The 13,794-nt window shown below is 44.2% G+C and overlaps 1 protein-coding gene across 1 annotated transcript in view; it reads left to right on the top strand.

Annotated features, from left to right (window-relative positions):
• Sh3rf2 (SH3 domain containing ring finger 2) overlaps nucleotides 1-12,906 on the top strand; it is a 117,626-nt gene extending 104,720 nt beyond the window's left edge. The window contains exons 7-9 of the mRNA XM_045132135.1: nucleotides 4,354-4,598; nucleotides 9,117-9,475; nucleotides 12,610-12,906. Of these exons, the coding sequence (XP_044988070.1) occupies nucleotides 4,354-4,598; nucleotides 9,117-9,475; nucleotides 12,610-12,906 (901 nt within the window). The remainder of the gene's footprint in view (nucleotides 1-4,353; nucleotides 4,599-9,116; nucleotides 9,476-12,609) is intronic.
• The last annotated feature ends 888 nt before the right edge of the window (nucleotides 12,907-13,794 follow it).

Raw genomic sequence — 13,794 nt, 5'->3', positions numbered from 1 at the left:
TGGACCAAAACATAGATTTTTGCCTCAGTATCCCTCTAACTTTAAAAATGCAAAGTAAACAACAGCTTTAATAATTCCTCATAGTTTACAACACATTTGCCTTTTTTTTTTTTTTTTTTTTTTGAGAAAGACAGACATTCTCACTATTTATTCCCAGGCCAGTCTGGAACTTGTGAGCATAGATTATCCTTAAACTCACAGTCCTTCTGCCTCAACCTCCTAAGTGCTGGGATTGCAGGCATGAGCCACCACACCCAGCTTTGCCTCTTTTAACTCATTGGCCTTGACCAAAAACTTTTCATGCGTTGTTCAACAGATGAGGGCACTAATGTGCAGACGTAAGTAACCTGCTTAAGAACTAGACCTCAGCTTTTCTGCTACCCAGGTCCCAGAATTCCCACACCACATCTGACACCCCAACACTACCACTAGTGAAGTAATTGGAAAATGTGATTACATGACTCCCTGGAGCACCTCAAAAAAGTTCTCAGGATCCAAGACCATCAGTTTCCATGAACTCAGACCACTACTTGTCCATCCATGCCCCAGTTCAAACATCAGTTCCCTGCATAAAGCCTTCCCTTCCAGCTTTCCAATGTGACATATCAACTTCATTGACCCAGTTTATCTACTACCTTGCACCATGACCACAAATTCACATACACTCCAAAGATACTCATGTCTCCTTTTGCTTAACACCCCCACCCCCAGCCCAAGGCAGTGAGGCCATCACCACACATCAAGCCAGGTCTTTATGACATGCCAGAGCGTCACAACTCCAGGAGTAGTGACAGAGCATTGTACTCTGTGAGCGTCAAACCTAGAGCCATATATCCACTTTGGCAGACCTTCATTTAGGTGGAGGACTGTGTCTGGAGGAGGGCAGCAACTATGGTGAGAAAAGAACAAATTCCAGCATGGGAGAAACTGATCATTTTAATGGTTGCACCTAGAGAGGACAAGGGGCAGGGGATCTTAAGAGACTATATGTGCCAAAAACTAGATTAACCTAATGCTATAACTTAAGGAAGTTTGGGGGTAAATAAAACCTGCATTTCCAAACTCATAGAATTTTCTCCCAACAAGACTGGTTGATGAGGTATAAAAAAAACCCTTTCTAGAGGCAGGTGTGATTTCACACGCCTTTAATCCCAGCACTCAGGAGGCAGAGGCAGAAGGATCACCATGAGTTTTAGACCACCCTGAGACTACATAGTGAATTCCAGGTCAGCCTGAGCTAGAGTAAGACCCTAACTTGAGGGGGGGGGGCCCTTTCTAGGAAGAATTCAGCAAAGTCTAGGTCCTCAAGATCTGGGTTTCTAGGAATCCATTTCTTTACATGATAGAAGTTAGTATAGAAAATCATAGTTACTCTTTTATGTTTTTTAATATTTTATTTATTTATTTGAGAGATACAGAAAGAGGCAAAAAGAGTAAGTATGGACGTACCAGGGCCTCCTGCGACTGCAAACAAACTCCAGACTCATGCACCGCTTTGTGCATCTGGCTTTCTATAGGTACTGGGGAATCGAACCTAGGCCATCAGGTTTTGAAATCAATCACCTTTAGCTACTGAACCATCTCTCCAGCCTCTGAGTTACTCTTTTAAATGTCAGGATTTTAGAATTTGTTGAATAGTGGCAAAGTAAGAGCCCATAATGCTAGCTATGAGTCAGGTGCCTCTCTAGATATTTCCAGATACCACAGAAATGCTAGTAAACAAAACCCACAAATACACATAATATGTTAAGGTAAGGGCTAGGAAAATATTAAGAAACACACACACACACACACACACACACACGTGTATGTGTGTAAATTTGTGAGAAAGTATTACATTTTTACATATGTTGGCCAGAAAGGGTCTTACTGAGAAGTAAGAGTAAAGAAAATGAAAAAGTGAGTCAAGTGGATATTTGAGAGAAGTACATTCCAGGCTAAGAGAACACCAAGTACAAAAGCCCTTAAGGTACAAAAGTGTCTGACATGAAGGCCTGCTTATTCAGTGGGAAATGAGGTCAGAATAGTAAATGGTGGCCAAGTCATCTAGAATTCCTAGATCACAATGAAGGGTTTGGTTTTGACCCTACTGCAGAGTTTTGAGCAGAATGACACAATCTAACTTAGGTTTAACCAGAACTCCCCTAATAGCTGGGTCAAAAATAAACTGCAAAGAAGAAAGGTTAGACTCAGAAAACAAGCTAAGAGAATAATTCTAGGGAGAAAGTAAGTTAAATCATGGTGTTGGCGACTGTGAAGATAGTTAAAAGTTAGTTCTACAAATACTCTGAAGTTAGAGGCATACAGATTTTCTAACAGACCCAATATCAGGTGTGAAGGGATAGAGGATTTAAGGTGAGTCAAAGACTGCTCTAGTTAACTGAAAAAGAATGTTTCCTTTTACTGACATGGTGTTGATTAAAATTCTATGAGAGCAGGGTTTGAGCTACGAGGAAGCAAACAGTTCACGGCCGATTATGTCTGAGATGCCCATTAGTAATCCAAGTAAAGATGTTGGTGAGCAGATGAGTGTGCAGTTAGAGAGCTCCAGGCCTGAGATGTTATTTAAAGCCTCAAGATTACATGAGATCATCATGCTATGATCAGTGTGACAAGAAACTGACAAGGAGCCAGAAGGTAAAATCCTCAGGAAGTGAGGAAAGAGATGGACCTAAAAGGTAAATGATGGTCACGACAGGTATGGTGGGTGGTAAGTCTGATAATATGAGTCAAAGCCAGGAAAAGGATGAGGAATGATCTAGAAGTGACAGTGAGGGAGCAAGGAGAGTATCTACTGTGACTTGAGATCATTTCTGCCATGAGACTTCACTCAAGTTGTCTAGGATCCATGCCACTGCTAGAATAGCACTAATCTATGAGGATAAACATATATATATTTAGAAGGCAAACAATATTAATATCTTTTTCCTAGAGCCTATGACCTCTCTCTAGCCACAGGCTTTGAACTAGGTTTCCAGTACCAGGTATGAATTTCCTCCCATGGAGCTATCCTCAAATCCAGTCAGTGGAAGTTGGTTACCCTCATGACAGCCATGCCACTATTGCACCTACCCAGCCCCACTCTTTACTGGCCACACCAACATGGAGACCAGAACAGGCTGACAGCTGTGGATAGTAGGTTCCTTGCTGCAAGCTCCATTTCTCGGAGCTTTTGGCTGCACATATTTCTTGGGTAACATTGGCCACAATTAAACAATGACTCTTTTAACTCTATATGGTACTGGCTTATTATTCAGTTATATATCATTTATTAGGAAGCAGATGAGAGAAAAGAAGAAATGAGGGGAAACAATGTAAAGGAAACCCTAGAGAGTTTAGGGTTTAGGGCATCACTCCATCAACATAGTGACAAGGTGATTGATGGGCTTCATGGTTGGAGATGTGATGTTGAGGCTGGATTGGTGAGAGGAAAAGAAGGCCATGCAGTTCAGGGAGTTGAGGGCTAAAAACAGTGAACAAGACGTTTTTGATCTCTAAAACTTCAAGCCTGTTCCTGAAAATCACAGCCCAAGGCTAAAGAATTAATATCCTATGGGGTCACAGACAGGGCTATTGGTTGCCTATGTTCATTTATTTTAAGCACAATAGAAGGTTTCTCCTGGTACTAAATAATGAATGCTCTAACCAAAAGGTTATATGTCTCAGAGATAGGGCAGATGGCCAACTTAGGCCTGGTTTCAAAACCCTAGTCTGGTAATTAACTGAGAAAGTAACTATTGATTCTGTATTTTTTTTTAATCTATAAAGCAGTGTAGTAATAGTTCTACCTCAGAAATCTATTATAAAGAACTTGTAACAATGTAGGCAAAGCGCTCGGCCAGTGCCTGGCATACAGTCAGCCCTCAAAATGAGTGGCATTTGTGCTTAGACCATTATGATAGCCATTTGACAAGCATTTGTTAGTCAATTAGACACACAGGAATCAATCTATCAAATAAGCTTGTAAATCTCTGTTTTCCAAAGATTAGCAAAAACCACTGAACAAAGACTTGACACTGCAAAGAGCAAGGGGTACAGGGACCATGAGTGCTGGAACCCAAGGGCCAAGAGGGGTGTAAGTGGGGGTGACCAGAACCATGGCAGAAGATGAAACCCTCCTCTCCTGGGGAAGGTCCACCAGGGTCTCAGGCGCCCCTCTCACTGCCCTCGGAGCCCACACAGTCATCAAAGTGTAGGGAGATACACCTACTTAGTTAGGCCTACACGTAACAAAAGCAGTGTGCAATGGGAAGAGAGTAAGGATAGGTTATATACATATGGTGGGAGCTAATATATTTTAACATTACTCTTGACTAAACATTTTCCCTATTTCTTCTCTTTAAATAAACATAGTTCAACAACTAGAAAGACCTCTAGCTTTCCAGATTCCCGGAGCCCTGGCCTCTGTGCCACATGGACATTATCCACCTCCTCTGTGTCCTCCCAAGGCAGCTTAACTGAAAGCAATCCCCGGCAAAGCCAGCCCTCCAAATCCATCTCTGTGCCCACTGCCGTCGTCAATCCTGTGAGAAGCACAGTTGGTTCAGTGGCTTTACAACAAGGGTCTCTTCGGAAAGGGCGGAGCAGCATGAGAAAGAGTAAGTGGTGGCAGATAGGTATGTGCCTACAGCTAAGTGATGGGGGCTCTGGCTGGGGTACATAGGGTGCTCTTCACAAAAACAAATTGTGACTATATGGCAAATCTCAAGTAAAAATGGTTTTATTAATTGTAACCTGACCAACTGAAGACCACTGTCTATATCCATGGTGAATCATGGGTGACAACTCGAATGGATGCTGTTTCTTATTAAAAGAGACTAATTCAAGCCCTGGCTTCTCAGTGCTTCTCAAACTGTGCTCTAGGAAGTCCCCAAGGGGTAAGTGGGTGGGAGATAAGAATTTGGGTAACAGTGCCTAGAGCCCTGATTCCAACAGTGTTATTTATACAATGTGCTTAGGGTGTTTTTTTGTTTTTTTTTTTAAATTATAGCATATAGACAGTGTCCAAAACCAAGACACATATTCAATCTCCAGATTCCAACTTTTCAAGAGACAGGGGCAGATGGGTGTGATGGCACATGCCTTTAATCCCAGCACTTGGGAGGCAGAGGTGGGAGGATCACTGTGAGTTCAAGGCCACCCTGAGACTACACAGTGAATTCCAGGTCAGCCTGGTGAAACCCAACTCAAAAATAAATAAATAAATAAATAAAAGGCGAGAGAGGGAGAGAGAGAGAGAGAGAGAAGGGCAGACACACCTGCTCGCGGCACTTCCTGTGCTAGCCCACGCCTGACTTTTACATTGTTCCACACAGCATCTGTAGTAGACAGCTCCACAATGCTGGGATGAACATCCAGACAAACAGTTTTATGGGAGGAGAGGATTTATTTCAACCTTACCGATCCAAGGGGAAGTTCCACCAGTGGTGGGAAAAGCTGAAAAAGAGAAACCAGCAGCAGCCAGCAAACACAACGCAGCAGCAAGCACAAACCTACACAAGCAGGACCCTCAGAGCTCAGACCTTCCCACATACCTTTGGGCTGGAATTCAGATTCGCCCCCAAACACACTTTTGGGCTGGACCCCAGCATCCAACCCCAGTGATACCTCCTCCAGCCAGGTGGCTGGAGACCCAAGTTACAAGCTTTGATGAAACACCTGAGTCTATAGGGACACATAACTCAAACTGCCACAGCATCCGTACCGCCCATACACCAATACAAACAGAGCAGTCCTTTTTAAACCCCCACTTTATCACTTAACATATTGAACTTCCACCTAAGATTATATTTTGGGAGATTCTAAAAAGGCTTTAAACCCTATTCATCAAGGATTTCTTCATTCGTAACAAGTTGAGTACATATGACTAACTTCCTGTCCCCTGATTTAAACTCCCACAATCTGAATGATCACACATGAATTGCACCACAGAAGAGTGGAAGGAATACGAGGAACAATATACAAGGCAAAAATCTCTAAGAAGGGCTGGAGAGATGGCTAAGCGGTTAAGCGCTTGCCTGTGAAGCCTAAGGACCCCGGTTCGAGGCTCGGTTCCCCAGGTCCCACGTTAGCCAGATGCACAAGGGGGCGCACGCGTCTGGAGTTCGTTTGCAGAGGCTGGAGGCCCTGGCGCGCCCATTCTCTCTCTCCCCCTCTATCTGTCTTTCTCTCTGTCTCTGTCGCTCTCAAATAAATAAATAAATAATTAAAAAAAAAATCTCTAAGAAAACAGAAAGCAAGTGTCTTTACTCTACCCTGTCCCTGTCTTTCCATGTCACAACCTGCATGGCCACTTCACTATAGCCACTTATATCTCTTGTTTAGGTGTATGGCTCCCTCCTCCATGTTTCTCTTGATACACACACACACACACACACACACACACACACACACAAAATCTAGCTGGGCGTAGTAGCTCACACCTTTAATCCCAGCACTTGGGAGGCAAAAGTAGGAGGACTGCTGTGAATTCGAGGCCACCCTGAGACTACATAGTAAATTCCAGGTCAGCCTGAGCTAGAGTGGGACCCTACCTCGAAAAACAAAAAATCTACCACAACTGCTTTGTGCAAATTATCTACCTTTTCAGTTTTCTGATCTGAAAAATGAAAATAATAATGCCTACCATGGAGACTGGGCATGGTGGTGCACGCCTTTAATCCCAACACTGGGGAGGCAGAGGTAGGAGGATTGCTATGAGTTCAAGGCCACCCTTAGACTACATAGTTAATTCCAGGTCAGCCTGGGCCAGTTGGAGACCCTACCTCAGAAAAAAAAAAAAAATGCCTACCTCATCATCATTCCTGTATTACATAATATTAATCTATTGTTACTGTCAGATTTAACAAAATTATTTATATAATACAGATGATGCAATACTTAGCATGTGCTAAGCTGTCAAGAACATTTGCTTTTTTTAAATAAAAAGGCATTATTTTATTAGTAAAACAAATTCTGTTGGTAAGCTAACATTGCTCCATTACTAACACAACTAAGAAGATCATCTTCAGTCCTTCTGCAGTGTGCCCTCATTTAGGGTTGACATGAGCGTTCACACTCAGTCCAGACCACTTAGGAATACAGAGAATTGCATCCCATTGATAACACCTTGCAGTTTCTTTAATGTGCTTCCTCTCTATCACCAAGAAAAATCTCAATTGACTCAAACATCTCACTGCTTGTGTTGTATGCACATGTAATAAGAGAGCACTAAATCTTTAGAAATTCAGAAACGGACAAGATAGACTCCAAACCAATTTTTCACCCCTTTCCCAGAGCCTGAGGATATGTCTGCCTCGCCTGACTTTGTCTTTCCAAGTCCTGGTGGCTTTTCTTTTCTCCCTTTTCCCAAGGTGAGGCTGGTCAAGCTATCAGTCTCCTTAAAGCAAAGAGAAATGATGGGAGAACTGACCATCTGCCACTCTCTGGGCTATCAGTAGAAAAATAAATATGTAAATGGAAAGGTCAGACTTGTGTCCATGGTGATGGGCCTCTTGCAGCAGCTAGCCAACTGTTTAGTGCATACTGTTTTTCATACTCACTTCTGGCTTAGTGACGAATCACAGTGCAGAACTTGGCCTTGGCTTGGGCCCTCTGTGATAGACACAAAGGACTTTGATGCACACATGTGTCCATGGAATGTCAGGAAAGACTTACATCCCTGGTGGGACATAATGTATGTCTGAATTCTGGGAGAACTTTTGAGAAATGGCCCACAGTGCTGTTTAGGGTTCCGTCTCTAACCTGTCCCCACAGTTCAAGGAACTTCTTATTCTGCCGATCACCTACAGGTTATCTGCCCAAGGGATATGGACCTCTTCTCTTTTGAGAATCTCAAGGGAGGAATGACTTCATTTTACTGAGGGAGAGAAGCCCTCAACTTGAAGGAAGAAGTCAGTGAGGGGCAAACCCAAACCTGGACTTTGCATTTTCTAGGGTAGCTGTCCTTTACTTAAAACTCATGGGCTGGACAGATGGTTTAGTGGTTAAGGACATGCCTGAGAAGCCTAAGAACCTAGGTTCGATTCTCCAGGTCCCACATAAGCCAGATGCACATGGTGGCGCATGCATCTGGAGTTCATTTGCAGTGGCAAGAAGCACTGATATGCCAATTCTCAGTCTCTCTCTCTCTCTCTCTCTCACTCTCTCTTTCTCTCTATCCCTCCCTCAGTTTCAAATAAATAAAAATAAATCTAAAAAAAAAAAACCTCATGATCATTAACAGGCAGGAGCCACAGTGACTGTCAGGCACTGCCTAACATTTTGTAAGATATGTAACGTTTGTATGATGTGATCCTCACCATATCCCTGTAGTGAACTGTTACCAACCTCAGATCATAAACAAAGGAACTGAAGTGCAGGAAGCTGACATGACTTACTTGTCCCAGGTCCCATGGGAGAAGGTCTGATTCCAAAATCTGTATCATAAAACTCGGCAAAGCTTACGTGCGTACAGCCTAACTCTAGAATAACCATTCTGAGTTGGTCTCCCTGGTGTCCTGTTGGTCTAGTGCATGCACTATTATGTCTGCTCAGCCTTCCTTCTTGCAGAGCCTCATAAAGTGTCGTGCCTAAAACTCCTCAGAGCATTCTTGAGCAAGTACGTGGTTAGAGTACTCCTCTCTCGCTCTTTCTCTCTTTCCCTCCCTCTTAGCCATCTCAGTTGTTTAGTTTATGTGTTCTCACTTTCTTCGATCTTTCTATCCCTGGCTATGCTTTGCTTCCTCTTTGGTCCGTCTGCCTCCATGTCTGCTTCTTACTGTGGAGCTGTCTTTGTCTCTTCCCATTTCAAAGGGCAAGAGGAAAAAACGAGAGACAGAGAAAGAGAGAGAGAGGAGACAGAGAGAGGGAGAAATGGAAGGAAAGCAAATGGAAGCAATACACCTCAAGACCGCTCACACACAGCAGTCAGCCAGCCAGTTATCTGCTGTCAGCATCAGCAAACAGCACTAAAATAAGAATAAGGTCACCTTTAAAAGACCCTGGGGGAATGTGAGTGCAGTCAAATTAGGAAAGCACTTAACTATTCTGAGATACCAGGATACATCGCTAACCCAGCCCTCACCCAGTCTTCTGTCAGCTACCCCACTGCTAATATCTCTCATATAACTCCCCAGATGGATCCCTGCAGAGACCAGTCCATTCAGGGATCCCCACCCTCATGGTGGGCTCCCTCCGACGCAGCCCCACTGTGCTGGTCCGGCCTCAGCAGTTCCAGTGTTACCAGTCACACGGGATCCCTTCCTCCCTGTCACCAGTGATGGTGGACACGGGACCCAAGCCTGCTCCCACGGGAGAGCCTGCCCTCACCTGCATTAACAGAAGCAACGAGACCAGAATCCACTCAGCAGCCAGTTCCCTTATCATGGAAGGCAAAGAAATTCCCATCAAGAGTGAACCTCCACCCAAACCACCTGCATCTGCCCCTCCCTCGATCCTAGTGAAACCAGAAAACTCAAGAAATGGCATTGAAAAGGTAAGAATGGAATGATTTTGGGAGCCTGACTCTTGATAGTCCTCTAACTTTACCTGCCATAAGATTTTTGTGTTGGTAAACATCAGCAACCAAACTAGCAGCAGCCAAAGAACCGTTTCAGGGCTGGGGAGATAGCTCATGAGGGAAGGTGCTTACAGGGCTGGGGAGACAGCTCACGCAGGAGGGGCACTCACTATGCAAGCAGGAGGGCCTGAGTTCAATCCCCAGTTACCACATCAAAATGTCAGGCATGTTGGGGAGACAGAGACAGGGGGATCCCAGGTGCTCAGTCACCAGCCATTTTAGCCTGCTTGGTGAGTTCCAGGTCAGTGAGAGACCCTGTTTAAAAAAAAAGGTTGACCGCACCTGAGAGGCAACATTTGAAGGTTGTCCTCTGACCTCCACATGAACATACACATGTATGCACGTGTGCACCCACACACATGAACACACACATGTGTGTATATACATACACCAAGAAATTATCCTCACCCATATAACATCCCCCTCGAGGCACACTACCAACTTCATTTTTGCTTCCCAGATATTTTATACATGCTTCTTTTTAAATATTTCTTCATTTGCACATGTGTATGTACGTGTGTGTGCAAGGGAGGGAAAGTGAGCCTCTTGCCACTGCAAACAAGCACCAAGCATCACTACTTTTTGCAAGCAAGAGCCTTTAACCAGTAAACCATCTTCCCAGTACCTATACCTGCTTCTTTTGAGGATCAGAACAGGCCTGGAGAAAAACATGGCTTTTGTATTAGACAAATCTTGATTGGAATTCCAGTCCAGGCTGGGTGACTTTGGTCAAAACCCTTGGCCCTTCTGGGACCTTATCGATTTATGTATCTATTCATTTGCCTAATTTATAAAATGGAGGTAAAATAATAATGGCCATGCACATGCTTGGGAGGAGATTAAATGACATAAGATATGTGATGCACTAACTTAAAGCTTAACACATAGTCACCCATCAGATGAAAAGGGCAACTGAGACACAAGAGAATTTAAGTGACATCATAATCACATCAAAGGATAACTCCAACAGCTAGCTTATTGTGACCTCTGTGGCATGTCAGATCTGCTAACTTCTTTTGCCAGAGAGATGAAGCCAGAGAAATGGCAAGAAGGAAAAAGTGGCACTGAGGAGCCAGGTGGTACTCATGGTTGTGTTTCAGTTTATTGATCAATCATATCGCCACCATCATTGCCTTTCCACCATCTGCCATACCCATTCTCCCAAATGAACAGAGGATGTCGTTTCTGGGTGTTGTTTGAGCAGTGTGCCAAGTGCTTCACCCGTCCATCTCATCAAATCCTCGTAACAACTCTCCGAAGTTGTTATGTCATCCTCATTTAAAATAAAGAAATGTAGGCTGAAGGAGTTAAAGGACATTGCCCAAAGCCACACAGCTGACGCACGTGTGTGTAGAAGAATCCAGATCTCATACAGAAACCCAGGCTCTTAATGTGAAGCTCATAAGCTTATAGTGAAAGGCATCTGGAAAAACTAATGATGACTGACAGAAATGTTAGGAATTCTTATTCTGATTTACAGTGTGCAAGTAATTTAAAGTTTTCCATGCCCTAGCTGTCCAGTAACCCACGTGACTATATACAGCCCCCATACTAAGTAGGTGGTAAGTCCCTAGGCCAGGGCTACACACAGTGAGAGTCAGAAAGTATGAGAAAACTTAGATTCTCAGTTGTACACAAATGGAATGGATTTCATGAGGAAAAAAAAGTATTCTTAGCCAGGTGTGATAGCACACACCTTTCATCCCAGCACTTGGGAGGCAGAGGTAAGGGGATTGCCTCAAGTTCAAGGCTACCCTGAGACTACATAGTGAATTCCAAGTCAGTGTGGGCTAGAATGAGACCCTATCTCAGGGGGAAAAAAGTGTTCTTAGGAAGAATACCTTATTAAGCCATGAGATAGCAATAGTCCAAAGCAAACACCATTAATTGCCAGGCAAGATACATGACGGGACAGAAGAGACGAAAGGAAGGAAGGTGAGGTGGGGCTTGAAGCAAATCAGACACGGGGTCTCATACAAAGAGGCACTGCTTTTTGGTTCTGCCAGGTGTTGCCAAAGTGGAGCAGATACCTAGAGTGTCTTAGATTTTGGTTTGGTTTGATTTGTTTTGGGGTTTTTGTTTTGTTTTGTTTTGTTTTGTTTTACTTATTTGAGAGCAACAGAGAGAGAGAGAGAGAGAGAGAGAGAGAGAGAGGAAGAGAGAGAGAATGAGGGCACCAGAGCTTCCAGCCACTGCAAACAAACTCCAGATGCATGCATCCCCTCGTGCATCTGGCTAACATGGGTCCTGGGGAATCGAGCCTCGAACCAGGGTCCTTAGGCTTCACAGGCAAGCGCTTAACTGCTAAGCCATCTCTCCAGCCCTGGTTTGTTTTGTTTTGTTTTGTTTTCGAAATAGGCATTCACTATGTAGTCCAGGCTGGCCTCAAACTCACAATTCTCCTGCCTCAGCTTCCAAGTGACTGATCTTTGATTTTATAAACATACCTATGAGCTTCTGATCATTATTTGCGGTCAGAGTCTTAATGTGTCAGGGAGAACAAATGAAAGCCGAAGCACTCTGGAGGCTGGATGCAGCAGCAGGCTCTGGGGAGCCGCCCTGTGCTGAGCACTTCTGAGCCATTGTGGAGGTCTCTCAGCGGTGTCATCAGAAATCAGAAAGGAGAGCCGGACCTTGAAACGGATCTTAAGGAAGGGCAGAGGGGAAAGCAAGAAGGTTAACTTGTGTTTTCTAGAAAGTACCATACCCTCCTGCACGAGGCCTTTTTCATAAGCTTTGGCAGACTCTGTTTCCTCCATATTATTCCTATTTGCCCTTAAAATAGTCTGCCTCTAGAAAGACTTCTCTAACTGCCTGTTTCATGTTCCGCTCTACTCTCAGCGTCTCGTGTAATTTCCTGTCTGCCTATTGCTGTTATTCACTCTTAGACTCGCAGCATCTCTAACCGGGTGCACAGTGAATAGCAGATGCAGACATTTGCTGAGTTAACACCACACAGAGGAGGCATGGGGACAAGTGTAGAGGAACACATGAATCCAGTCTATAGAGAAAGCCGAGTCACCCACATTCCTTTGCTTTTTCTCTTGCAGCAAGTCAAAACCGTGAGATTTCAGAATTACAGCCCTCCTCCCACGAAACATTACACCTCCCATCCCACCTCTGGAAAGCATGAACAGCCAGCTGCCCTCAAGGGACCCCAGCCTGAAGCAGCCACCCTGAACCCAGAGATGACCATCCTATTTGCCCACCGAAGCGGTTGCCACTCTGGACAGCAGACAGACATCCGGAGAAAGTCAGCTTCTGGCAAGGCCATGACCCCAGTGTGTACCGCTTCGGCCACACGGGCTGTGTTTCCCGCAAATGAACCTACGGGTGGCTTTTCTTAGACACAAAAGAGGTGAATTGCATTTAAATACAGTCTGCCTCCACGGAAGGCGTCCTGACATTCTTTGTGGACTCAAGCATGGGTCCTGGTTATCCCATTTTAAGCTCCAGGCAGGGAAAGGTCGGCACAGGAATTCCTGCCCTGGGTTGAAGAGCCTTCTATACTTGGCCCACGCTCAGTCCAAAGAGTAAAAGCGCTCTGCCTATATTCTCAGTGTAGAGGGTGTGGCCCATCATCTTGAATACTCTGTGGAGAATTTCGATGGTGTCCTGAAGGGGACAACCCCACGTGTGACCATGGTGGGGTGGTTCACTTTGCTTCTCTGACCTTAGTGCCATCTTCCCCTCTCATCACATTGCAACAGCTTATGCCATCCTCTGAGGTCGTATCTTTTCACTGCACAAAGTCATCATTCTGGCTATAAAGAGAGAATTTGGGAAAAGGATATGGAACCCACTAAAACTACAGGAATTCATTTCCTTAGTTTGCTTTAAACAAAATCAGAGAGAAAGCTGATTACCAAATATCAAATGATTATTATACTTGAAGCTGCTCACCCTGATTCCCCACATAGAATCCTATACAGCAGATAATTGGGGAGCATAGAGTGTTGTAGGTATTAAGGACAATTAATTCATCCTTTTCTTCAAAGCAAAATGTGCTTAAAGATAACCTTAAATGGAAATTGAGTCTAGATACATATTCTGTTGGCAACATGTTTATTCTCTTGAGTTTCTTCCTATTTGGGGACAACCACCTGTTTTCTCCATAAGGCAGCAATGAAGCAAGGGAGGAGGGGTGCTACTAGCAAAGGGACTGTGTAAAGAAGGCTGGAGAGGAAAGGCTGAGACAAGAAGAAGAAAGAAAGGTGAGAGAAACAAATACAGAG

This window comes from Jaculus jaculus, chromosome 13, assembly GCF_020740685.1.
Source record: "Jaculus jaculus isolate mJacJac1 chromosome 13, mJacJac1.mat.Y.cur, whole genome shotgun sequence".
NCBI classification, from domain to species: domain Eukaryota; kingdom Metazoa; phylum Chordata; class Mammalia; order Rodentia; family Dipodidae; genus Jaculus; species Jaculus jaculus.
Note: the sequence above shows the minus strand (reverse complement) of the source record. Positions and strands in the feature narration are given on the sequence as shown.